General features: G+C 42.3%; 1 protein-coding gene across 1 annotated transcript; it reads left to right on the forward strand.

Moving 5' to 3' along the window:
* The first annotated feature begins 5,359 nt into the window (after positions 1-5,359).
* On the forward strand, positions 5,360-26,709 carry RND3 (Rho family GTPase 3). The gene is made up of 5 exons (XM_081578148.1): positions 5,360-5,738; positions 6,233-6,320; positions 19,077-19,186; positions 22,689-22,823; positions 24,667-26,709. The coding sequence occupies exons 1-5, from the start codon at positions 5,589-5,591 to the stop codon at positions 24,916-24,918; spliced, it is 735 nt and encodes a 244-aa protein (XP_081434274.1). The 5' UTR covers positions 5,360-5,588; the 3' UTR covers positions 24,919-26,709.
* The last annotated feature ends 542 nt before the right edge of the window (positions 26,710-27,251 follow it).

The following is a 27,251-nucleotide window of genomic DNA, read 5'->3' on the forward strand; positions in this document are numbered from 1 at the left end:
TGTCCTGACTTGTAGTCCAGTGCTCATAGAAAGAACACAGAGCTATTGCTGTTTATCAGGTCTACGCCATCCCAAGATGGCTATTCTCTCTCAATTAGCCCTCTCTCCAGGCCTGGAATCAACCCTTTTTGTGTTAGATGGGATGTAGTATGAGAGGGGCTGCTTCTGTGTAATATGTAAAGAGTTCACCAGAGAGGAAAGAATTCTTCAGTTCAAACTTCTTAGGGCAACTGAATGCACATGATGTATTGAATATTCAGTTCAGTTCAGTCGCTCAGTCGTGTCCGACTCTTTGCGACCCCATGAATCGCAGCACGCCAGCCCTCTGTGTCCATCACCAACTCCCAGAGTCTACCCAAACCCATGTCCATCAAGTCGGTGATGCCATCCAACCATCTCATCCTCTGTCGTCCCCTTCTCCTCCCGCCCCCAATCCTACCCAGCATTAGGGTCTTTTCCAATGAGTCAACCCTTCTCATGAGGTGGCCAAAGTATTGGAGTTTCAGCTTCAACATCAGACCTTCCAACGAACACCCAGGATTGATCTCCTTTAGGATGGATTGATTGGATCTCCTTGCAGTCCAAGGGACTCTCAAGAGTCTTCTCCAACACCACAGTTCAAAAGCATCAATTCTTCGGCACTCAGCTTTCTTCACCGTTCAACTCTCACATCCATACATGACCACTGGAAAAACCATAGCCTTGACTAGACGGACCTTTGTTGGCAAAGTAATGTCTCTGCTTTTAAATATGCTATCTAGGTTGGTCATAACATTCCTTCCAAGGAGTAAGCATCTTTTAATTTCATGGCTGCAATCACCATCAGCAGTGATTCTGGAGCCCAAAAAAATAAAGTCTGACACTGTTTCCACTGTTTCCCCATCTATTTCCCATGGAGTGATGGGACCAGATGCCATGATCTTAGTTTTCTGAATGTTGAGCTTTAAGCCAACTTTTTCACTCTCCTCTTTCACCTTCATCAAGAGGCTCTTTAGTTCTTCACTTTCTGCCATAAGGGTGGTGTCATCTGCATATCTGAGGTTATTGATATTTCTCCTGGCAATCTTGATTCCAGCTTGTGTTTCTTCCAGCCCAGCGTTTCTCATGATGTAGTCTGCATATAAGTTAAATAAGCAGGGTGACAATATACAGCCTTGACGTACTCCTTTTCCTATTTGGAACCAGTCTGTTGTTCCATGTCCAGTTCTAACTGTTGCTTCCTGACCTGTTAATTGAATATTAACCAATCCATATTGAAACGTCGGCTATTTTTTCTCTTCTCTTGAACTTAGGGGTTAATTAGAGAAAGGAGAGAGAGTGATATGAAACAAGAAGAATAACAAAAGACAGGACATTAGGTAATGCATGATTCCCTAGATGGGGCTGCATGTCTTCCAAATGAGTGCTTTCCTTAGGGAAAACCTTTCATTGCAGTCTGAAATTTTAGTCTTTTCTAGGACTTTAGGTGGTGCTAGTGGTAAAGAACCTGCCTGTCAATGCAAGAAACATAATGAGATGCAGGTTCAATCCCTGAGTCAGGAAGATCCCCTGGAGGAGGGCATGGCAACCCACTCCAGTATTCTTGCCTGGGAAATCCCAGGGACAGAGGAGCCTGGTAGGCTGCAGTCCATAGGGTCGCCGAGTTGGACATGAATGAAGTGACTTACCACACGAAGGACTTTAGGTTTCATTTAGATCTGAAAATCTCATTGAAGATAAGAAGTTTCATCAAAGTTTCATAGTTAGTGGAAGGAGAGGTGAAAATTTAGAACTGGAGCCATTCATTCATTCATTCAAATAATCAAGACATTACCCCGCTTCATACTCTCCTGTGTCTGACTATCTGTTTCCCTTAGGATGAAATCCAAATTCTATGATCCTGTCTATTTTCTTCCTCCTTCAGTGGGCCCACTGACTCCAGCCTTCCTTCTGTTCCTTCCACCTGCCCAGTTCTTTCCCTGCATGTAACTTTTTCACTCTCTGTCCCCTTGTTTTCAAATGGACCTCCTCATGGCTGATTCGTTCTCACCATTGACGACTTAGGCTTGTCAGAGAGGTGTTGCCAGGCCTCTGGGTTTGATTCCCACCTTCCTATGCTTCATCACACCATCCTGTTTTGTCTTCATAGAGCTTAGTGCACTCATTCTTATTTGGGTACTTGCTTACTTCTTTATTGCTTATCCTTTGTCTGGCATATGTATGCGTAAGAGCAGCAGGCAGGCTGGCTTGTTTCCCTTTATATCTATAGTCCCTAGAACAGTATTTGGCATATTGTTACTGTTGTTTACGTGCTAAGTCATGTTTGACTCTTTTTGCGACCCCATGGACAGTAGCCCGCGAGGATCCTCTGTCCATGGGATTTCCCAGGCAAGAATACTGAAATGGGTTGCTATTTCCTTCTCTAGAGGATCTTCCTGACACAGGAATTGAACCCGTGTCTCCTGCATTGGCAGGTAGATTCCACTGAGCCACCAGGGAAGCTCAGCTGGCATACAGCAGGTGCTTAATAAATATCTGTTGAACTAAATGCTAAGTGAATTTTTAAAAAAATATTGAGTATCTACTACACACTGAATAGTAGAGACTCAAAGTTAAGGCAAGGAAAGAATACTTACCCTAAAGAAATTTGAAGTCTGGTGACTTCAGGCAGTTGGGTTTCTATTCAATTACACAGCCATTAAATTTCACTCGGCAACTGGCAGATTCCTAGAAATTCAGGTCACCTGATTTCCAAAATTGGTCTATGATTCCAGATTATTCATTAAAGTGATTAGGTCTCTCATTTGCCTGGGCCAGATCCTATTTACAGCTGTTGTTCTGACCATCAGTGGTACCTCCTTTTGCTCTCAAAATTGTCCCAGCATATATGATGAATTACACGGTCATCTTACTGTCAGCCAAATACTAATAATTCATAACTTATTGTTAGTTGAGAAGTTTAACTACATAAACTTCATCAGTTCAGAAATGTGGAAGATCAAATCATATTTCCAGAAAGAAGCAACTTCCTAAGTTAAAACTCGGAGAAAAAAAGATGGGGAATGAATCTATTCTCTTAGCGCCAGTTAGTGAGTTCATTAAAAAGGCCAGAATTTTCCAAGATATGTTCAACAATTCTGAGAAGTGCAAATAAGAGTTACGTGTAACATATAAAGTAAGGTAGAGGATTCTTTATTGTGTCAGAAACTACCCTGCAAACTTCACCCACATTTCCTCATTATTACTATTAGGATTTTACAGATGATGAAATTAAGGCTTTGAGAGGTTAAGTAACTCATCCAAGGTCACACAGATATACTTCTTTATGTTTTTCTGCCCCTCAACCGCTATGTTCATTGCTTCCCCAGCAAGTATATATTTTGATAATTTTGGGGAATGTTGGGTTAAACTCTGTTAGGCAGGCTACCTTTCTACAGAGCCTCTTACTGTTGTAATATATCAAAGTGCATGGTGTATCTTCAAGGGGTGATACAGGCATAGTGTCTCCATCACTCACTGAGACATAAGACCCTTTTTGTGAGGACCCTTTCTGCAGAGCAGACTTTGGCTAGTGCTGCTTTAGGAACCTGAGCAGGGCCAGCAATCCCTTTTTCTGTGGATCAGTTCTCTGTGTGTATGAACACAGCCTTACACACCGAGTCTGAGTTAGTCTTCCTTTGGGGAGCTCCAGTTTTCTTTGCTCTGAAAGGAAGGAGAGACAATCCTTAGATCCCTGAGGCTTCGTGGTCCTAGGGTTGATACTTACATCTGTGCTTTCAACCATCTTTCATTGTGCTTTTTCACTCCCCATACTGAACTTCCTGGTTTTTCACCTTATCTTCTCATTTACAAATCTAGAAATGTCCATCGGGAAACCTATACTTTTTTTTGGCTAATGTCCTTAGTACAATTTAATAGCTAAAACCTCTGCAAATTTTTTCGGTTGTAACAACATGGATGGACTTGGAGGATATTGTACTAAGTGAAGTAAGTCAGAGAGAAAGACAAATATTGTATGATATCACTTATATGTGAAACCTAAAAAATAAACTGGTGAAAACAAAAGAAACAGACTCAAAGATATAGAGAACAAACTAGTGGTTACCAGTGGGGAGAGGGAAGGGGGAGGAGCAAGATAGGGTTAAGGGATTAAGAGATACAAACGACTATGTATAAACTGAATAAGCTACAAGAATACATTGTACAGCACAGGGAATATAGCCAATATTTTATAATAACTATAAATTGTGCATAATCTTCAAAAATTGTGAATCTTTATGTTGTACACCTGAAATTTATATGATATTCTACATCAGCTATACCTCAATTTAAAAATTGTAAAAATAGGTGAAACCTTATGATCACTTGGAGCACAGGAAATGAAGATGCGTAAAGAAGGACTTTTAGAGAGAAGAGAGAACAAATATATGGCCATTTTTAGTCCTCTCTGAGACTTTCAAGTGGGTGGGTGGGGGGGTGGATGTTGAGGCAGTGGAAAGGGAGTGGTGGTTTGTACCTGCATTTTTCAGCTAAGCATATTTGCATTTTCCGGGTCAGTCAATGGTGCTTTGATTTTAGGGAAGGGAAGACTATTGATAAAGGAATTAAAAGGCAGGGTCAGAATCCTTCCTATCCCCTCTTCTCACTGAAACAGGGGCAATGGCTGACTTTGCATGCTTAGGTCCCTAGTGTAGCAGGATTGAGTTTTCCAATGGCTTTTGTTACTCAGTTATGATCATCTTCCACTTTTTTTTTCTTCTACTCACAAACCTCCCCTCCCCTCTCTTCCAAACCTTTCCCTCTCCTCCTGAGTCACTGAAACAGGTTTCCAAAGCCAGTCTGTTGCTGTGACCCGAGGAAGCCAGTTCCGGCATCTGAAACAACCTGGCTTAGCTATTGTTCCATGGCCTAAATACCTGATGCAAAACATTTCCTAAGAAAATACAAGCACTTAACCCTTCCCCACCCAAGATTTGCTTTCAGTGTTTTATAACGATGTTTTGGGTAAGAAATGTTTTTGCTTTCATAAATGCTCACGAGGCTTCCGTAGAGCAGCCCCCATGAAAACGTTTATCCAGAAATTCCAATAAAAATCAATATGCCCAGACAATGCCGTTCCCCACTTCCTCCTGGACTTACACAGTCCCAACCTTCAGCACAGCGTCATTGGGGTCCTCAAGTCGTCGCCGAGCCTTGGGCTGGAAATCGATCCCGCATGGTCACCCTAGAGGGCGCACTGTCTACATTTTCTGCAAGTAACTAGTCGGCGCTGTCTCCCAGGCTCCATAAAAGGGGAGGAGGCGGATCAGTTTCCTTCTCTCATTGAGAAAGAGGATTGGAAGGCCGGGCGTATAAAGCCGCGCAGAGAGCGTGAAACAAAGCAGTCGGATCGGAATTGGACTTGGGAAACGCCGTGTGGAGTCAGGCATAAAACTTATTGGAGGAGAGTAACGAGCCTGCTCCTCTAGCTCTGCTCGTCCGCGCGGCGCCTCAGGGGTTCCCACCACCCTTGCGATTTATTTTTGTATCTGCTTTTTATAGAGAAAGAAATATATATATTTTCCTCTTAAGTGAAAATTCCTGTTTCAAGAGAAAATAAGACAAGATCAATGAAGGAGAGAAGAGCCAGCCAGAAATTATCCAGTAAATCTATCATGGATCCTAATCAGAACGTGAAATGCAAGATAGTAGTGGTGGGAGACAGTCAGTGTGGGAAAACCGCGCTACTCCACGTCTTCGCCAAAGACTGCTTCCCCGAAGTGAGTGTGGCCGGCTGGGGCTGCGGGCGGGCGGCGGGGAAGGGATCTCCATCTCCAGGTGGGTTTCTCCTGGCTTTCACCCTTCACCCGTTTCTCTCTCTCTTTTTTTCCAGCCGTCTTTCTCACCGCTTATTACTTTCGCCCCGGTTAGTTGCCAGGAAAGGAAAAGTGGGGTGGAAGCGTGGAGGGGTTGGGATGCGCTTGCATATTCTCCTGTTAGCTTCTGAAACTTGTTCGGTCATGTGTGCAGAATCTGGGGTTGGGAGATTCTGACCCTCCAATCTTGGAGGATCCGGGTGGGGCGAGAGGGAAGTTAGGGCTTTCGGAAAGGATGTGCCTGTTTAGTGTGAGATGTGGTGCGTGTGGATTTGGGGGGGGGTCTTCGTTTTTTAATGAGAGAGTAAAGAGACGATTTTCAGAAGGTGTTCTGCGGCTGTCGTGCATTTTAAGATAACCTCTTTGCCCTCTTTACTTCTTCTGTCCGTTTTATCCAGAATTACGTCCCTACAGTGTTTGAGAATTACACGGCCAGTTTTGAAATCGACACACAAAGAATAGAGTTGAGCCTATGGGACACTTCGGGTAAGAGAGTCATCGGACCGCGTGGCGCTCGGGCGGGTTTCCAGGCGTTCAGGGGGTGCGCAAAGGGTCTCGGGGCCCCGCGTTTCTGGCACGCTCTCGGCACCCGCCAGAGCCCGTTCTGCGTTCCTCCGTTAACTTTGCTTCTTACGAGGGATTCCCTGCTGGATGAAAATTTTGCCCCTTCTGAATGGGGGTGGGGGGCGACATTGGGTCGGGCAATAGCTGTGGGAAGACAAGGAAGCTCTGTGCCCGAAGGGTGACCCCGGGGTGTAAAATGCTTGTAGCCGGGTGTCCGAGGAGCTGTTGTCCCCCGGAGCTGTGCCCGAGTCCTCTCGGGGTGGCCAGGGTAGCCAAATGTTAGGGGGGGCTGTGTGCGCCTTGTCGGTATCAACTGGCTCTAGGATGCGAGCGCCCCTCCAGGATCTAACCTGCTGCTTGGCTGGTAGGCTGGGAGCACCGAGAGGGTGGTGGGAGGTGGGAGAAAACCCTCAAAGCCACGCAGTTACGTGCGGATTCCGCGCTTGCGGAGAGAGTAGGGGGCGCGCAGGCATCCGCAGCGCTCGTGACGCCTACTGCCAGGAATGCGCCGGCGGCGCGGGCAACACCCGGCGGGGGTCCCCTGGCCTCCTCTCCTAGCTGCCGGCCGCCCGCGCCGTCTCGGTGCCGACCTGCAGATCTGAGCTCCCCCGCCCCCGTGATCACTTGGTGTCCTCCGGCCCACGCCATTCCCTCCTAACCCATTGCATCACCCCCCTCCAGTGTGCGAGGCCACGGGCTGCCATATTCGCCTTTGACTTTCCTATCCAGTTGAATTATTGGCACAGTGAATTATTTTCAAGTGTCTGGGGTTCAAGGCTGGGTTATCGCCTTCCCACGCACTCACGCACCACCCTGGCGCGCAGCTGTAGGGAGGGCCGGTTACACCACGAAGGAGAAGGCTTCCCCGCACTGATGTTAGGGGTTCGGTCTGGGGCAGGCTCGGTGGGGGCGGGAACATCACCTAGACTCTCTGGCTGGAACCCGGGCACCCGCCGACCCTGCTGCGGTGCGTGGTGGCGTAGGAGTGCAGTTTCCAGGAAGGGTGTAGCCTCTGGAGGAGGCGGAGGAGACAGCGGGAAGGCCCCTGAGCTTAGGTCTAGGAGTTTAGCAGAGGGCTGGGCTGCTGCGGGTAAACCGAGCCAAATCCTGGGTGAAACTGGCGAGGAGGAGCGCGCAAGTGCCAGCACGCAGGCTTTGCTGTAGGGCGGGGAAGGCCCGCGAGGTGGACCTGCGCTCAGCGGGGAGGGGCCTCGCGTAGATGCTTGTGGGCTGTGCGAGCTTCCCACCGCCCCCGGCTGTAACCTCTGGAGCCCCGGAGGGACGGAGGCGATTAGAGAGCACAAGGAAGAGGCCAGACTGACAGGGTTGCCAGAGGCAGTCCCTGCACAAAGGCAAGTGAGAAGTCTCGCGTGAGCGCCTCTCACGGTTGTTGCCAGGTGCTCCGAGGGCTGCAGTAAGATGCGCTGATTTTGTTTCTCCCTGGAGAGTTGGGCTCTTCCTGGAGCCTCGCCAAAGGTAGCAGAACCAAGACCTAACCGGATTTTATGCTGAGGATTGCACACACTCTCAAAACTATAGGGAAGGTGGTGATAGACGAAATGCTCGTTTCAGTCATTTCCATCCTCAGATTTGTACACAGCCTAGTTCTTGATGGGCTCCAATTACCAGATATATCATGGTATTTGTTATGCCTCGTGGGCAGGACAGCTGGAATGGTACCAATAATTAACACCAACACTCACCCCCCTCTCCCAGTCTGTTTGGACCTAATGCAGGATAAGAGTGATATAGACATGGAGGTCTGTGAGTCTGATTCGGTCATTGATACAAGAGCTATGTGTAGATTTTAAGCTACTTCTTACACAGATATCTGGGTATGGATTCTCTCCCCCCATGAGTCTCATTTCATCATCTGAAAAAAAGGATACAGAAGCAAATAACGTGCAGGATCATTCCTAGCTGTAGACTTCTTGGCTTTGGGTCGCCAGACAGGCAAATCTTTTTGTTTCACTGATGTTGGTTGGCTTCAGCTCTTGGCCCCAGTGGATCTGGCATCCCACGTTCTAGTTTTCCCCACCTATGAAGGCAGCCAGATTCTAAACAGACCCACTGCTTCCTGGTGGATTTAGAAAGGAGACCCATTTGGGCAGGGAGGGAGCATGGGTAACCTTAAAGGAATGTTGGGTTATTTACCCCTTCCTTGTCTCAAGCTTCAAGAGTCACAGGACCACCAAAGGAGATTTTAAATTAGGTGCCCGGAGGGCTAAATTGACTTTTTTTTTTTTAAGAGAAAAAAGGCACATGCTTTTCAAAGGCTAGGAAATAAACAGAATGTAGGCAGTTTATAGTTGGAGGCTATGCTTCACATGTGCAGATAAATACCACTTCAGATAGTCTCAAATATTTAATCCAAACTCTACCATTTGTTGTCTCTGCACACATAGCATCATACCTTGCACACAGTAGTCACCCAATAAAATGTGTTGAATGAACAAATGAACAATCATATGCATCGTTTCCAAGGAGATGAGATTCCCTGACATTTGTCATCACTGAATTACCTGTGCACAAAGAATGGCAACTTTATAAACATTGCCTTTCATCAGATGAAAGATAATTACCTGAAATGAAGTCTGTTGTAAAATAATCACTGTATTTTTATTTAATGAAACCAAACATACGTGTATTTAACTAAAATGTGAAGGTTTGGAAAGCCTGTGATTAAGAAAATATCACACTGAAAATTTATCCAGTAATGAAATCTTAGGGCAAGTTTAGATTAAGATTTATATGTAAGGGGAAAAAGTCATAAGGGAATTGTTTAGAATCCCATTATGTTGTTTGTGAGGTGAAGTGTAAGTTAATTAATACAGTCGTGAAACACTATTTGGATTCTAAGAACAGACTACTTCCACCAAAAATGGTATATCATTCATGAGTGAAATAAATGTAACAAGAGCCATTTCATCAGCACCTAATCATTAACACTTTTTTGTTTCATCTCCAGCTTTTCATGGCACATTTCTGAACAGGATGATTTCTTTTTTGACAAACATTTGACATTTTCTTTGCCCACTAAGACATTTGTTTAGTTCAGGTTGTGAAAATAAGTGTATATGTCTGATGCCTCTTGCTACATTTATTTTTTTGAACTGCTCTCAATTTAACTCTGGAGAAAAGTTTTCCCTTTCTAGAACTTTATGAAAGTTAAAGGGAAAAGGAGGCAAGTAACTTCTCTTACATAGGGAGAGTGATGGCATGAACTTTGTTCTTTCAATGGCATTCACATCCTGCTTAGCCTCCTACCAGATATTAGGAGACTCTCTCCCCTTTCTTTCTGCACCTACTACGTGCAGGCCCTCTCTGGGGCCTGAGAGATAATAGTTTCAATTCAAATATTGTCCTACCTGTTGAGGGTCATACACCCAGGTAGGGCAGAGAGTTGGGAGAAGGACTTTCTCCCCACTTAGTTTGGCCCATATGCAACCTGTGATGAGCCAATTTTGTCAGATTCTTGAACCCAAGTGCCCTTTTCATCTGGTTGCTGTGGATTTCCCTTGTCAGGCATCCCTAATGTTGATAGATCCCCTGGATCCTCCTCAGGTAGAAAATGCTTCTAGCTGCCCCCAGCGCACACACCAATTAAAGCAACCACAGGGGGCAGTTTGCCAGTTGGTGTCTTATGGCTGCTTAAAATTATTTCACTCCCTCTAAAAGGAAACATAATTTGAAAAGATACATGCACTCCAGTGTTCATGGCAACACTGTTTACAGTAGCCAGGACATAGAAGCAACCTAAATGTCCACAGACAGAGGAGTAGATAAAGGAGATGTGCTACAATGTACAATGACATTTTACTAAACAATAAAAAAGAACAAAATGCCATTTGCAGCAACATGGATAGACCTAAGAGACTGTCATGCTGAGTGAATGAAGTAAGTCAGACAGAGAAACACAAATATCATATGACATTACTTATATGTGGAATCTAAAAAAATGATACAAATGAATTTATTTATAAAATGGAAATAGAGTCACAGATGTAGAAAAACTTAGTTACCGGGGGTAGGGAGGGTGGGCAGGATAAATGGGGAGATTGGGATTGACCTATAATGCTACTATAAATAAAATAGGTCATCAACAAGGACCTACACTATAGCACAAGGAACTCTACTCAATACTCAACTGCTGCTGCTGGTGCTGCTAAATCGCTTCAGTCGTGTCCAACTCTGTGTGACCCCATAGATGGCAGCCCACCAGGCTCCTCCGTCCATGGGATTTTCCAGGCAAGAGTACTGGAGTGGGCTGCCATTGCCTTCTCCGACTCAATACCCTGTAATGGCCTATATGGGAAAGGAATCTAAAAAAGAGTGGATATACCTATGAAGTGAAGTGTTAGCACTCAGTTGTGTCCAACTCTTTGCGACCCCATGGACTATAGCCAACTAGGCTCCTCTGTTCATGGAATTCTCCAGGCAAGAATGCTGGTGTGGGTTGCCATTCCCTTCTCCAGGGGATCTTCCTGACCTAGGGATTGAACCGCAGTCTCCTGCATTGCAGACAGATTCTTTACTGTCTGAGCCACCAGGGAAGCCCTGGATATATGTATAACTGATTCACTTTGCTGTACACTTGAAACTAACACATTATCAATCACTATACTCCACACACTATTATCACTATTAACACTATTATCAATCACACTATACTCCAAAAAAATTGTAAAAAGAAAAACCCAGGAAGCAAAGCCTTCTTATAAATAAAACAGCACTGTGAATCCTCCTCTTAAAGGGGGGTGGATTTTAAAGGTAGTCTTCAGACATAGGTCTATGATTTCTTTATTTTAATGAGAAATGTTCACTTTTTATTGATGATAAGACAAGCATTTTCATTAAAAGTTGCAGAAATGCTCCTATTGGTTTTTAAATGCACTCAGTGAGTTTCTGTAAAACAGTGGGTAATGGTTTCAACATTTTGATGTGATGAGACCAAAGTAGTCTTGTGCTTCAGATTCTTGGCCACATTTGCCAAGCATAGAAGCAATTTGTAGCATGAAGCCAGTGCCTACTAATAATAGAAATCCTCCTTTTAAGGATCACCATATCTTTTCCTAAGTGATTTGATTGCAGTGTAATTTCAGGACATGTGATGTAGGGAGTAATAATCATTCGTTTCAGCTTTTAACCAGGGCAAGGTAATGCACGTTTTATCTAAGGCATATTATTAGCTTTTAAAATAGTCAATTTAGCTGCTAATATTCCCCCACAATAACTCCTATACGCTTTTTTGAATCCTGTCCTGATACAAGGTTCTTTTAGGCCATGAGTGCTAAGTTAACACTTCCTGTACTAGTTTTTAGCAGTATCAACAGGAAAGGTAATATTCTTTAACTTTTATACTTAAAGGAAAAGGGAAGAGAGGAAACTCTTGATTACTCATGACCTGACTTTGAGGACAAATTCCTCTACATCCATAAATCTATATTGTTATGTTTGTAGATTATGCATCAGGTTTGAAGAATGGTCTCAGTGATATGCATTTTTGAAATATTTCTTAACTGGGATGCGAATGTCAGCAGTGTAATCAGTATATAATTAACCCAGAAAAGCAACATCAAAAAGGTCACTGGTCCCTTTTTTGTCATTTAATAGGCAAATTAACACATCAGTATTTATAAAAATAATTGAAACCGGTAAACATTTTTTAGAGCTTTTTATGTGCCTGAACTCTGCTAAATGCTGTGGGAGCTGGAAGAGGGTGGTGCACAATCTGGCTAGCACAGTGCCCTCAGAGTACTCACAGTCTAGTACTTGTTCATAAGAGGGTGAGCCAGGAGGTTCTAAAGCTGGACTCACTTAACAAGAAGATCCAAAGAAGAGCTGAAGACTGCAGTGTCAGCCCAAGGCCTCTGACTTGTGACTCATTGTAGCCCACCACAGTTTCTTCATCTCTAACAAGTTGACTCAGTTCTTAAATCTGTAATATCCCTGCCTCTTGAAAAGTTATTATGCTTATTATGTTAAAAGGCTATCAAGGAAACCAAGATTCTGAAAGCTGAAGAATTTTAACTTCAGTTAACCTTCTTAGAGAAAGGAAGAAAAGAAGAGTTTGCACAGAAGCCGAAGAAGCGTGGGTGCTTGTATTGTGAATCAAAGAGCAAAATTGCATACAACTAGCTAGATCATAAGGTAGTAATGAGCTCTAGGAGCTTAGAATTTCAAAGCCAGGTGTGACTCTTAACTTGAATTTTTTCCTGAAACTCTGTAAGAGATGTGAGTTAGGATGGTGATATCTGATAAAAAATACCTTAAACTATATTTGGAGAACTGTCTACTATGCAATGATTTCTGTTTAAACTATAGATCAAAAAAAGGAAAAATATATAAATTCCCTTTCAAAGTTTATATCTGTGTCTAAATCTGTTTTCTTGCTAAGTTGCACATTTTTGGTGAGGCATCCAGATTGGTCATTCTGATGCCACCTGTAATAACCAGATGTTTCCTCATTAATCCAGTTCTTTTGCATGTAGATATAACACCAAGGACCAATAGTTCTTCCAGTTAGCTCATGGTGTCTGGGGGGCTGTGCCAAATGAATTCCTTTTCTGATGCCCTTTAAATGTCAGCTACTATATGTTGGCAGCCTTACTCAGAGACCCTCTTGAGAAAACAGGAATTTCAGTGGCACTAAGGTAAGCTGCCTCAGAAGTCCAACCAGGAGTTGTACACGTTGGCTTTGAAAAACAAGCCTGATGACCTAGTGTGTGGCACAGCAGCTTCACTCATAGGTTGTTACTGAATAATAACGTAACATTTTTAGATGTATACCTATCTGCTCTTCTCCCTAAAGCTCTGTGACATGCTATAGTTCCACTTTAAGTAAAATATTTTGATTCTTATATTTTTAAAGTATCTCAGTAAGATTGGGATTTTAACCCTAAACCTTTATTTAAAGCTCAAAAATAGCAGTCTTATTTCTACCTCTTTGACTTTCCATACAGCTACATATCTTCATTGTTCCCCAAAACTGAAAATATTGATTCTATTTTTATAGCAATAGAGAAATGCCCCCCAAATTTTCATAAAATCTGTTTATAATTTCTGTTGATCTGAACCTATAGAAGAAACAAAATATCCTTCCTGGGAATACTTGCATGTTTGTGGGCATGATGCTTGTAGTACAAACTGCTTGGAATAAAAGAGTTCAACAGTCTTACACTGAGCCAGTCCATAGGTTCTGCCTGGACTTGATTCACATTCCTGAGATGTTGCTGACTGGAGCTTTTACTCTAAGTGGAGATGGCATGAGGAAATAGAATCTTACAATAACTGGGCAGGTCATCCGCATGGTAGCTGCTGTTGGGTACAGATATTCTCTTAGTCACTAAAAAATACCAAAAGCGAATGTGTTTCCTCTGCCCAAAATAGGCAGTATTCCTGATTTTATTGTTCTAGGTAGGAATTTCTTATGGGGGAAAGTGAAGTTTCTCAATTTAAGGTTCAAGTATTAATAAAAAAAACTTGTATTAATGAAATATTCAACCAGATGAGTTTTCAGTTCTCAAGCTCCTATAAAGCTTCCCAGTGTTTGAACTGGTTTTGCAAAAGGTTCCACAAAGCCTCCTTTTTGAGCATTAATCTTCAAACATATACATTTAATTATGTACATATATGGTATGTTCTATCTTTGTGAAGAGATGACTTAAGCAGACAGGTATGTATCTGCAAAAGTAGTTTCTGGGTGAGGCACTTTGTGACTATTCTTGGGCTGGAAAGACTGCTCTCGCCCAGAATTAATGATCTTGAAGACAAGGATGGGTAGACCTGAAGATTCAGAAGCCTTTTAGAACTTTGCTGATGTTTGCCAAACTGCCGAAACTCAGAGAACCTCACAGGGCTCTATTGCCGTCTTCGCCCTGCAAAGCTTGGTCCTTGTAAGGTTTGGGGACACACATTTTGCGTATGTAGTGTCCTTGTTTCTTTACAGTGTGGAATTTTCTGAAAGTTTCCCTTTGATGATCTGACGCTTAAATAGAAAGGACCTTGGCGTAGTGCTGGGTACTTAAAGTTACACCAAGTATAGGAGAAATGCTGCATCAGAACTACCATGTGCATGAAGCCTACTTCACATGGTGAGAAAGTTTTATTCAACAAGCAAAGCTCAGTACCTAGACTAACTGAAATGGTTAAAGATGAAAGTGAAAGTGTTAGTCACTCAGTCCTTTCTGACTCTTTATGACCCCATGGGCTGTAACCCACCAGGTTACTCCTCTGTCCATGAAATCCTCCAGGCAAGAACACTGGAGTGGGTTGCCATTCCCACCTCCAGGGGATCTTCCCGACCCAGGGATTGAACCCTGGTCTCCTGCATTGCAGGCAGATTCTTTACCATCTAAGCCACCAGGGAAGCCCTGAAGTTCAGTACTTTTCTACTTAATACAAAATCATTCTCTGTTCTTTCTTGCCCTGTGTTTAGTTCTCTAGTTACCTTGAAAGTTTTTCACATGCATCTTTATTTAAAATAAAGAATCTGTAGAAGTTAATATTTTCCTGTTTGGCTTAACAGAATGCTTTAAGACATCTCTGATGGGATGGAGGACGAGGGGCAGCTACTGTTCCTGTCTCATTGGCTTACTCCCTGCTTCTTTCTTTGGGGTCACTTCTGCCTCTCTCTATTGCTTCTCACTTCACAGGGGCATTCCTGGAATTCCTCCTCATTTTTTTTTTTTTGGCTGGTGAGTTATCCCACTCATGCCTGTGATGACACCGTGCACTCTTAAGCTTGGCTTTTCCTCCTTGCTTTGTGCAGTAGTTTGGATTTATAGGCAAGAATTCCAGGTGCTTAAATACAGAGCAAGAACATGCAAGTTGAACTGGATATTTTCTTTTCCCCTGAAGGTTCTGCTTAGCTGATGAATTGTTAGATTCTTCCTGGCAGGACAGATTTGTTTTGTTTTGTTTTTTTTTAATCTATATCAGTTTTCCTTTTTACTCTGAAAAAAAGCAGACCATAGATTTTTCTATTCAAAAAAAGTTTTAACCTTGCCTTATCAAGACTTATAATAAATAAGTGATCTTGTTATTTTTAATGACAAATTATTCTTGTGGTTAGTGGTTAAGCAAATTATGCTTATAACTAATAAATGTGGAGATCAGTTTTATTACTACCTTTGGACACTCTGGTTGATCTAAAAGCACTGTTCATTAGCAAAAGTAATAGGACAGATCAAAGTGTCATTCCTAATTAGATCTTGTTAAAGCTCTTAAAAATGACTTCTGAACCTCAACAAGCAAGGTGGTTTATTGCTCATGAACCTTAACCTATATATTTTTTACATATGTGTTTTCATTCAAAATATGAAATCAAATAAAAACAAAAGCAGAATCAAACCTCTATAAGAATGTGGTTTAAGTTGCAGACTTCATTTATTTTAAAGTCAGGCCAATGTCTACATTTTTTAGATATTTGGGTACAGCCACTAAGCGCAGGGGACTTCTTCCCAGGTGGCTCAGTGGTAAAGAATTCGCCTGCCAAAGCAGGAGACATGGGTTCGATCCCTGAGTTGAGAAGTTTCCCTGGAGAAGGAGATGGCAACCCACTCCAGTATTCTCGCCTAGGAAATCCCACGGACAGAGGAGTCTGGCGAGCTATAGTTCATGGAGTCACAAGAGTCGGACACAACTGAGCGGCTAAACAACCACACTAAGCCCTGGAGGCTGCTTCCTTGATTCTAGGAAGCCCGTGTCTCCAGCAGTGAAGGAGGCCTGAAGACAGGCCTGAAGACATCCCCTTTGTGGCCTTAAAATGGGAGGGAGAGGGAAACCCAGTACACAAAAAGGAGGGCAGTCTCTGCAGACATGTGGTGGCTTAGAAGTTAAAACCACTCCTCTAGATTTTCTCTGTAGTTTGAATTTTAATTACTCTGTTTTAGTACCTTTGTAATTCTCCAACTGTCTTTCCTTAATTTGTGTTTGGAAAAGGTGATTTTCACTGTTTTGTAACACAGACTTAGATCAGAGATTAGGAGTGTTGACTTGCTTTCATCTTAGTCAAAGTTTGTGTTCTCCAAAGTTCAGGTGAGCTGGAGACGGGAAAGTAACCACAGAGTTTTCTTCCCAGTGGGAGTGATTTCCAAGAAAGGAGATTTCTGAAGCCTGATTAGGCTTCTGACAGTCTGAATTGTTGCAACACTGGGACTTTCTGGATTTGGGGTCAGGTCGTCTCCTGCTAACTTTGGCAGAGCAGAGGAAATCCTCGTGTATACGTCTGATATTTGAATTCCCACTCTAGGATCTGGAATTTTCTGATTCCATGTTTGGAAAAAGAGATCCCCCAATGTTTACAGCAGAAACTGTGCCCAGGTTAGACTTCGGACTCGGAAACAGAAGCTGCGATTGAGAAAGTCTGAACTTCACAGAACAAATATGGAAATCCCAGTGTGTCTGTGTAGAGTGATAAGCCATCTCATTTCTGAGTCCTCTCAAAAATGTTGAAGTTGATGAAGTCTTTTTCTGAATTTTTCTCTTAACCTCAGATTTTTTTTCCTTGAGTGGCTGAAAACACAGAAGCTGCAGTGTGTCATTTTCAGAAGCATCCTTATCTAATAAGTCTTACTGTTTAAAATGGCCTGATTGCTTTTTTTTTTTTAAGCTGTAAAGCCTTTAAACTTTGGGAAAATACCTTTCTGTTGTCAGTCTCTGCTTCGTCAGGGTCCTGATTCCAGATGTGGGCAAGAAACTGCTGCAGCTCAGGACTCATTCTGGCTTTAGTTTGTCTGTATTTATTCACACTTTCCTTCCTTAGACCTAGAACATTTCCCTTCTTCTTGGCTTGGTAGACACACCTGGCTTGAAATTGTCACTGCTGGTGAAAAGGCCACAGCATTCTGGGGTTAACCAGTGGGTACTGGGCACCCACCATATCCTGTGAAAAGAGAATGGTGCACCCTAACCACACATAGTAACTTTGACATCGCAGGAGCAGCCTCCTGAAAATTTTTGTTTTGATAGAAACTTAAAAGATTATTTGAAATGCCTCTTTAGTCTTTCTCTTTCCTTGTCTTTGACTTTTGAAGTTTTGATTTATCAGGGGACAACATGTCATGTTTTTCTGCTAGGAATGGAAAGTGATGTCAAAATGAAATTGGATTTCAAAAAGACTGGTAGCTTAGAGATTTTTTTCCTCTATCCTGGAGTCAATTATGTATATATAATGACTTTCCTGTTGTGCTTGTTCAATGTCAGTATACCGAAATGATTTTTCAAAAATAAATAAATAGCATGACAAACTGTTATTTGATTTTATAATTGGCCTCATGCAATCGCGCATCCTTTGGGGTTCTTAAAAGAACAGAAGAAATGTCCTATATGATTAGAAGGGGTTTCTGTGGTTAAATTAATTGGCTGGTAACTTGAAGCTTTAGGATTTAAGTTAGGCTGGATTTAACTCAGTCTCATATCTTAGGTGTTACTCCCAGAGATGAAACTGTGTAAAAAAGCCACAGAATTCAGTATGGCATATATTACATTCTTTTGCTGTAACAGGAGGAGTCTGTATAGGGTTTGGGGATAAGTTTAACTAAGCATGCTCAAAGGTCAGGCTCATTGGAACTTGGAGACAGGGTGGTACGAGATGAGATTCACGATGGTTCTCTGTGCATAGCTGAACCTACTCTTTTCTTCTCTCCCTCAGCCTCCATTGTACTTACAGAATGATCTTGAATTTGGGGCTCTTTCCCAAGAAGTAGCTCCAGTTATGGTGCTTCTTACCACTCAGCCTGCAATAGCCCAGCCGTGTGTGTGTGTGTACTCAGTCCCTAAGTTGTGTCCAACTCTTTGTGACCCCATGAACTGCAGTCCACCAGGCTCCTCTATCCATGGGATTTTTTCCAGGCAAGAATACTGGAGTAGATTGTCTTTTCCCACTCTGGGGGATCTGCCAATCTCCTGCACTCCTGCAGGCAGATTCTTTACCAGTGAGCCACCTGGGAAGCCCTTAGCCAAGCCATAACCATAGTTAAGACTTTTTGATCTCTTACTAAGTGTGGGCACTGCCCAGGTTCACTTAATCCAAGGTAGGTACTGTCGTCATCTTCATTTCATGAGTGAAGAATTGAAGGAGCAGCAACCTGAAGCTGCCTGCCCCTCCCCTGCAGTGGTAGAGGTGGATTTACATTTCAGGACATTGGGTTCCAGATGTTCTGCCCTTGACCCAGGTGCCTTTCGGGCTCTACTCTTTGAACTAAAGATCCTGGCTCCTGCCCTTGAATTTAAGTCAAACAGTGAGGCTTCCTTGCCTTGTTGTAGAAAGAAATATAGTACTATTACAGATGGTAAAGAATCCACCTGCAATGCAGGAGACCTGGGTTCAATCCCTGGGTCAGGAAGCTCTCCTGGAGGAGAAAATGGCAACCCACTCCAGTATTCTTGCCTGGGGAAATCGCATGGACAGAGGAGCCTGGCGGGCTACAGTCCATGGGGTGGCAAGGAGTCGGACACGAACGAGTGACAGAGCACGCATGACTGTTACACAAAAATTCGAATGAAGTTTTTGGCCAGCCCAACACTACTGGACTTTTGTTTGCCTTCTTTTCTGAGAATTAGAGGCAATGGGAGCCATGTGACCCTCCAAAGATTTAGCTCAAAAGGGCAAAGTTCATGCATGACTGGCAAAGGGGATTTTCATCTGACAACTTGTATATCTTTGTTTCTTCTCAGGTTCTCCTTACTATGACAACGTCCGGCCCCTCTCCTACCCAGACTCGGATGCTGTGCTGATTTGCTTTGACATCAGTAGACCAGAGACTCTGGACAGTGTCCTAAAAAAGGTAAGTGCTAGGGAGTGATGACACTGATCAATATTGGCTGCATATAAAGTAGAAACATTTGGTTGACTGGGAGCTCAAATACTCCAGTTAATACCCTGCTGTATGTTCTGTAATTAAAACACTGAAAAGGACACTCTCACATTATAAAAGGGTTTCCACTCATATGTGACCTAAGTTTTGATGATGAACCTGCTTAACATTTGATCTCATTTTAAGAAACAAAATACCTTTTTAAGAACCTCTGTGTTATACTTTGGGTAGCAATGGTGCAGCTAAAAATAACGATACTCTGTTACTGTTCAGTGTGTCTTCCTTCTTTTCTTCCTTCTTTCATTAACCTGTAGACTGTGCTTACTTTTCAGGTTTATATTTGACTTCGATTCAGGGCTTGAAATGAATGCAGTCATAGCTGTTTGAATTTAAAAAAAAAAAACACCTGTATTTCAGTAATGATGTTATTTATTAGAAACAGAAATATAATGAATAGGGGAGAAATAGGGCTGTTTGCAGGCAATAGACCAGGTGACTTGTGATCGGGGTGTTGTCGTACACTAGTAAACACAGTGGTTGTATACAGGTTGTAAGTGATATCGCATGGCTGGTGTCTGGAGACAAAAGTAAGGGAGGTTTTGTCCATGGCGAGGGGACCCTAGGAAGCTCTGTGTGGAACCCAGGGAAGGTCAGGAGGAAGGGACCCTGTTGCAGGTGGTCTCTGGTCCTGGCGAAGCCAGGAGAGGGAGGAGACAACCTAGGACTGAGCCCTAGGATAGCTAGAGAAGGCACATGCCTGTCCAAGGGCCAGCGTGGGGCAGCCTCTAGTTGACTCTTCAGTCCTGGCCTCAATGCCGTGACGTTTCAGAATCAAACCTTTCTAAAGCTCCCTTCTCCTCCATGCACTCGGGCTTCATCTGAGGATGTGCTTGAGAGCACGGCAGTGTCCTTGTATTTTGTATGTTTTTATTAGTTTGTTTTTCCCTATTATGTTTGACTACTGGCCTTGTGTGTCGTGATGAAATTAGGATCTAAGGTGAAGCAACCTCTCCCCTCAGCCCCGTCTCTTTACTAAACATGACAAACACAGTTCAATGAAATAGTAATTTCTTAAAAGATGAAAGCCTCTTTTTAGCTTTTTAACTCGCTTCACTGTTGAGGAATGTTTGTATCTTAACACAAGTGATGTGACTGTCAGATTCCAGCAGGAATACACCTTTCCTGCCTGCGATGCTTGTGAACAATTGCTAGATGTGAGGCCAGAGTCATCACACAGCCGAAGAATGACAGAGCAGCTTGTCTCGTGCTCGTCTGCAGATCAAAGAGGCTGCTTATTTACTGGAGTGCTTACTTGATGTAGGATCGGGTTATGCATAATTTATGGTGAAAAACCCTGCTTCTGTTTTATTTTGCTTTTGTCTGCTAAGACCAAATGAGGAGTGACTTGACCTTAGAGATATTAATGAATGTATTTTACATTTGTGTGAAGTTTAAGGCTCATGATAATCCCTGCTATGGGTTGTCTAGTTAATTGAATCCTTTAAGTCCTTGAATATCAAAGAGGTTAGAGTGACTTAGAGCTAGAGAGATCTTATTCTTTTTTTTTTTTTCCAATTCACCTTCTAGTTCATACTCCAGGGCTGTCTAACACATGGTAGATGCCTCTAAATAATACTGGGGGGAAAGGGAGGAAGGAGAGGAAAAGGGAGAAAGGAAGGAGAAAGTAAAAGTGAAATGAAAGTCACTCAGTCATATCCAACTCTTTGCGACCCCATGGACTGTAGCCCACCAGAGTCCTCCGTCCATGGAGTTGTCCAGGCAAGAACAGAGTGGGTTGCCATTCCCTGGACTTTTATGCAAAGTAGGTATTACTCCCTTCAGTACCCTGGTTGTACTTTGGACTAGAGTTTATTGCCCACACCTCTGGATCCAGAGGTGTCCTCTAGAGATCTTTTAAATTACTCATGCAAGATGTTCCTTTTATGTAGTATTATAGACATGACTTCATCGCCCTCCTCTCTTGTGAATTCCTTTCTGGAAGACACAGCTACATTATAATCATCTCTGTAACCACCACAGAATTTAGAGCACTGAACACGTATTTGTGAATGTGGGCAGGGAGAGTCAGGCAGAGATTCCTGACGTCAGCACCTCTGATCACTCCTCTTCAATGTCAGAGCTCTCCTATGAACTGTCTGAGCTCCTGACTCCCATCCTGATGGTCATATCCAGCTTAAGGAAATGAAACCACAAAAAGTCATCCATTTGTTCTTCTAAGAGGACAACTGGAATTCCCTGCCAGTCATTTCTAGAAGTTCTAAGAGTTCTTCTTGGGCCATGAAACAACTGGCTGGGGTAGACTAAATTAATAACTTACGTAGCATAAAACTAACTCAAGGGCATGTGAGCTATAGGACCAGATGCCTCTCTGATAACCCAGGAGATGGGCCTTTGCAAATGTTATGGTCTTTGTTGATTCAACCACTCCAATGGAAGCTCCTTAAAGGCAAGAGATTCTGCTGTATTAACTCTAATCTCCAGTCTCTGAAATCTCAATAGAGATTTCAATGCAGGGTTATTGCTCTGTCTTTCTAGGTGGGGTCAGTGAATGTGCATCTCTGCTTGTGTTGACTCTTCCCATGCTGGGAAGTACCAGCTGAACACATCCAAGGACATAGTGACTTGTTAGAATATATAATTTTTCTTAAGTCATGTTTATCTTTCAGAGATGCCTCGATAACTAAGAAATTGCCTTAGCTACTTTCTGATAACACCCAACATGTCTCTTACAGTAGTAATGGGTCACAGAGAAAGAGAACAGATAATAACGTGCTTAGTCACGTCAGTCATGTCCAACTCTGTACAGCCCCATGGACCATAGCTCATCCAGGCTCCTCTGTCCATGAGATTTTCCAACAAGAGTACTAGAGGAGGTGGCCATGCCCTCCTTCAGGGGATATTCCTGACCCAAGGATTGAACCCATGTCTCCTGTATTTCAGGCAGATTCTTTACCTGATGAGCCACTGGGGAAGCTCCATAGATAATAATATGGTTCCCTAATGGATCCATGGGCTTCCCAGGTGGCACTAGTGGTGAAGAGCCCGCCTGCCAATAAAGGCAACATAAGATACTTGGGTTCAATCCCTGGGTCGGAAAAAATCCTCTGAAAGAGAGCACGGCAACCCACTCCAGTATTCTTGCCTGGAGAATCTCCTGGTTCCTCTGCCACCAAGAGAGAGGAACCTGGTGGGCTATAGTCCAAAGGGACGCAAAGAGTCAGACACGACTAAAGTGACTTAGCACACACACAATGGATCCGTATTTAAAAGCAGTAACATTAAATATCTACTCGGGAGATAAATGCAAGTTTGCTCCTTTGTCTGAAGTGACACTCTCTTTCAAATGTGCCTTCTGAGTCCTATTTCCAGTGCCTGCCAATAGGGAAACTGTTTTCCATTGTATGGATGCCAGCACTCTGTTAATTCTTCATCTTCTTTTTTCCCCCCATAGTGGAAAGGTGAAATCCAGGAGTTCTGCCCCAACACCAAAATGCTCTTGGTTGGCTGCAAATCTGATCTTCGGACAGATGTCAGTACATTAGTAGAGCTCTCGAATCACAGGCAGACACCGGTGTCCTATGACCAGGTATGTATATAGTCAGTGTGCACATGTGGATTTTAAAGAGTGACAGAAATGAAATATCACTTGTAATAAATAAACTAAAAAGTAGCTACTTTTCTACAGGGTCAACCAAGGGTCACCACCAAATGCAAGTCCCTCTCCTGAGATGGAGAATGAGCACCCTGTGTCCAGACTGTGCCCATCTGTGAACAGAGATGAAAGGGGCTGGTGTGTCTGTGCCTCTGGCTTCACAGCCAACCTCCAGGCCCCTTCCTGGCAGTCCACTGCTCAGATTAATGTAAAAACTGCCCAGTGAGCCTCAAAGTGATCCAGGACAAGGTTGGGCCAAAACTATGGTGATATTTTCATTCTGAGTTTCTCAGAAAGCTTTCCAACATTGATTGAGCAATTGACTATATAAGGATTCATATGTGTATATGTATACATAAGGCAAACTTGAGAGAAAATCCTTTAAAACGCTCTGTCATTCAGCAGAAGAATCATGTGATACTTGATTACTTGAGGGCAGAAACAGTGGCTCATATTCAACCCTTTGTATTTCTCTGCAGCTCTCACTGGGTTTAAAGTTAAATAGATTTAAGAGAGAATGTGGACAAAATCAGTAATGCTCTTAAAGAGAGTTAATCTTATTTTACACTCAGCAACATAATCAAATACTACAAAAGGCCATTGTCAGTAAAATAGAGCACCCCCAAAAAACCGTCTTTTAGAGTTTCATCATTCCTGCAGGCATTTCCCCCAAGTATTTAGGAAGGAGGAGGATTAGTTTCAGAAGTTCATTCTCTTAAAACTTACAACCAAATTCTAAAGAGAATTCATGTTGAAATAGCTACAATTCTATTTATTCATTGTTTGACCAATCATACTGTGGTCTTCTTTGTCCTTCATTCCAGTTAACACAACTCTGGCTATTTAAAGAAGTTATTTTGATGTAGACATGCTTCTTCTTGGGTCCCCTTGTTGTCTGGTCCACATTTAAAAATTACATATTTTATGTCTCCTAAATTAAAGATATATAACAGTATTATTCCTTTCCTTAATTTGTTTTGGCTCTTAATCATGTAAGTTTCAAAACTGATGCTAAATTCTCTTATGGCTGCTTTTTGTACAGCCTATTAGCCTTGACTGCCATTTGCTCAGTTGCTCAGTCATGTCTGACTCCTTGTGACCCTATGGACTGTAGCCCACCAGGCTCCTCTGTCCGTGAAATTTTCCAGGCAAGAATACTGGAGTGGGCTGCTGTTTCCTACTCCATGAGTGCCATTTGCACTCAAGAAAAGAAAAGTTGAGTGCCGCATGAGGTGCTGAAATAGGCTGGAAGAGCCAGATGACTCTACCAGAGTTGTGTGAACAATGCAGCATTTACATCCATGATCTTTAGCTTTTTCAGTCTTTTCCAGCAGTAAGATTCTCGGGGTAATTCTATACTCTGCTGTAACTTGGAAGACCTAAGTGTCTAGTTATCCTAGGTTGCAGTTGGTAGTGAAGATAAATCACCTCCTAAGACTCCTACTTCCTGGCAACACCCCATACTAACTACTTGATGATTGGGCTGTTTATTGATAACCCAGTGTCATTAGACCAGCCTTTAGCACCTCTGGGAAGTCAAGCAGTGCCTACTGAGTGATGACAATTGAACATCTTAAGACTGGTCCTTGACTGCAAATATTTATGAAATAATAAAGAAGGCAGTTCAAATGTTAAAAAACATTTTTTGTCAATACTTAGAAAATTCAATTAAATATTAGAAACATTTTGGGATGCATTATAATTTTAAGGTGTTGGAATATACTTTCTAACTTTCCCCAGAGACTTATTGCTCATCACAATCCCTTTTGCTTCACAGGGAGCAAATATGGCCAAACAGATTGGAGCAGCTACTTACATTGAATGCTCAGCTTTACAGTCAGAAAATAGCGTCAGAGACATTTTTCACGTGGCCACCTTGGCATGTGTAAACAAGACAAATAAAAACGTTAAGCGGAATAAATCGCAGAGGGCGACAAAGCGGATTTCACATATGCCCAGCAGACCAGAACTCTCGGCAGTGGCTACGGACTTACGGAAGGACAAAGCCAAGAGTTGTACTGTGATGTGAATCTCCGGTTATTTTTTATGAGGACGAGGAAATTTAGTGTAAAAACCACCACCAACAAAACAGAAAGGTGAAGTCTGAACAAAGTGCACAGCCAAAGTCACGTGTTCTGGAGGCTTAGGAGGCATTTGGAAGGATTGTTCATATTTTTGGAATCCTGTCCTTAGATTTGGCATGTAAAAAAAGTGGTGGGAAGTGAGTTCATTGAAGAGTTTTGAAATGTGACTTGAAAAATATGCCAAAAAAGAGATACTCAGATGGGCTAGAGGTTGAAGAAGAGGAATGCAAGTACCTCCAAGAAGAAAAATCACGCTCTGAATGGTGCTTGCGTTTTTGTTTTCTTTGTTACAATCTATTCACGGATTTCTACTTTGATTTAATTTTTAAGTGTTTTAATCTCCTTTACAAAAAAGTATATATTAATATACCATCCTCATTGGGGAACTGGCACTGTGACCTTAGCGTTTAGTTTTCTAGAGGATGTGATCTAATTTTCTCCTAGCTCATCATTAAAATGGAAATTGTATCAGGACCCATGGGATACCCAGAGGAAAAGTTGGTGAGGCTTTGAAATCTTGCTGTCCTGAAGATAGCTGAGCGAGATGGTTCTCAAGAAAGGCTTTTGCAGTGTTGCAAGGTGTGCAGACCAGCACTACAAAGATCGAATAGGTCAACTAGAAGAAAAGTGTCAATTTTTATTCAGTCTGATGGTTCTGTTCATCCTTGTGATTGTCATTAAAAAGTGGTAAATTGCTCAATGTGATATTTTTGTGTGCTGTTTAGAAAAGAGGGTGTGTGTTTTTTTTTTTTTGCCATCGTTGATAAAAATGCAAAGTCAAATAAAAGGTGTCTTGGTATGACGTCATAGAATGATCCAAGGGGGAAAAATGTAGGTACCATTGATATTTTCACCGGAAGAGATAACGAATGAAGGCTAGTAGCAGAAAGCACAGTTTGTGAGTTAAGTTGTCTGGATGTAAGAGACCAAAAGTACAAAGCAAAAGGCCTATTTTGGGATGAAGCTCCAAAGTTGGCAACATTTGATTATCAGTTGGCTTATTTCAATATCTTTCAATGAACATGATAAGAATGGCCCTCTGTTCCAAGCTTTTGAGAATCCTTAGAAAAATTATATAATATCAGTCCTACACTATCCTATGGCATTTCTAGAGAGTGATTGCTAAACCTCACTTAATCAGATTCTGCCAAGGCCCGTGTTCCATACTTGATCACTATTGTTACATAAAATAATCAACCTTTAAAATAGTTTACAGATATTTTTTGACCAGTTGCTTTTAGAGCTTCTTTCAGAGAAGAAACCAGATCTGACCTTTTTATTGTTGGCGCTTGTTGAAAACGAGCTTTCTTTCCAATGATAAAGCTTCATTTTTGAAGTGTTGAAGCTGTGCTCCCATTCCGTTATGGCAGGAGAGGAGATTAAGGTAATTACAACACTCAGTCTGTGTCTTACAAGCACTTTGTTTTGTCTCTGCAAGAAAATACCATTCCAGTCATTTTCCCCAAGAAATACAGACATTTTACCAACATGATATGCTCTGATTAATGCAGCATTATGCTTTGGGCAGTATTACGAAATAGCTGGCAAGTGCTTTCTGTATTTAAATATTGTAAAAAGAAAATAAGTTATAACTGTTATAAAGCAGAACTTTCGTTGCAGTTTTTTAAATGTTGAAGTCACTTTGTATGTTTGTTTGGTCAATGTTTCTGCAGTATTTATTAAAACATACTTTTTTTTGTTTCTTCAAATAAAAAGTAACCATGTCTTTGTCAAAATGTGAGCTGCCTTTCATTACCTATTTCCTCATTTAGCTGTTTATTTTTCTCTAATAGAGTTGATTACAGAATCTGGCCTCACATTTCCTGGATGGGTAGGCCTTGGAATGATTTGCTTCTTGGCAGAAGTTGGAATTTCTTGGGGGAAGATACATCTGTGTATATAAAAGTTTTTCATGATGATTTCAAGTCTCAAGAAGGAAGTGGAGTATAATTAGAATGAGTAATTTGATCATAAACAGAAAGAGCCACCATACTGCCTAGGATTAATTCATAGAAAATGTGGGGATTTTCTTCAACCCTTCAGTAATAACAGTATGATGCAGTCTCAGGTCCCAGGTTAATTCTGGTAATAGGGCTAGTTTGCTTCTGTGGCCTCTGTAGCTCCAGCCTTAATTCCTAATCCAGCATCCACCTTGCAAGGTGTACTCTTGTTCACAGAGGCCTGTTGTGCAGATGACCCAGGACTCAGCTTATTGCAATAATTAAAGAAAACAGCAAAAAAAAAAAAAAAAAAAAGGCCTTATTTATGGTAGCAGCAT

The sequence above is a fragment of the Giraffa tippelskirchi genome, chromosome 3 (genome assembly GCF_054371585.1).
Source record: "Giraffa tippelskirchi isolate mGirTip1 chromosome 3, T2T-mGirTip1v1.2.pri, whole genome shotgun sequence".
NCBI classification, from domain to species: Eukaryota; Metazoa; Chordata; class Mammalia; order Artiodactyla; family Giraffidae; genus Giraffa; species Giraffa tippelskirchi.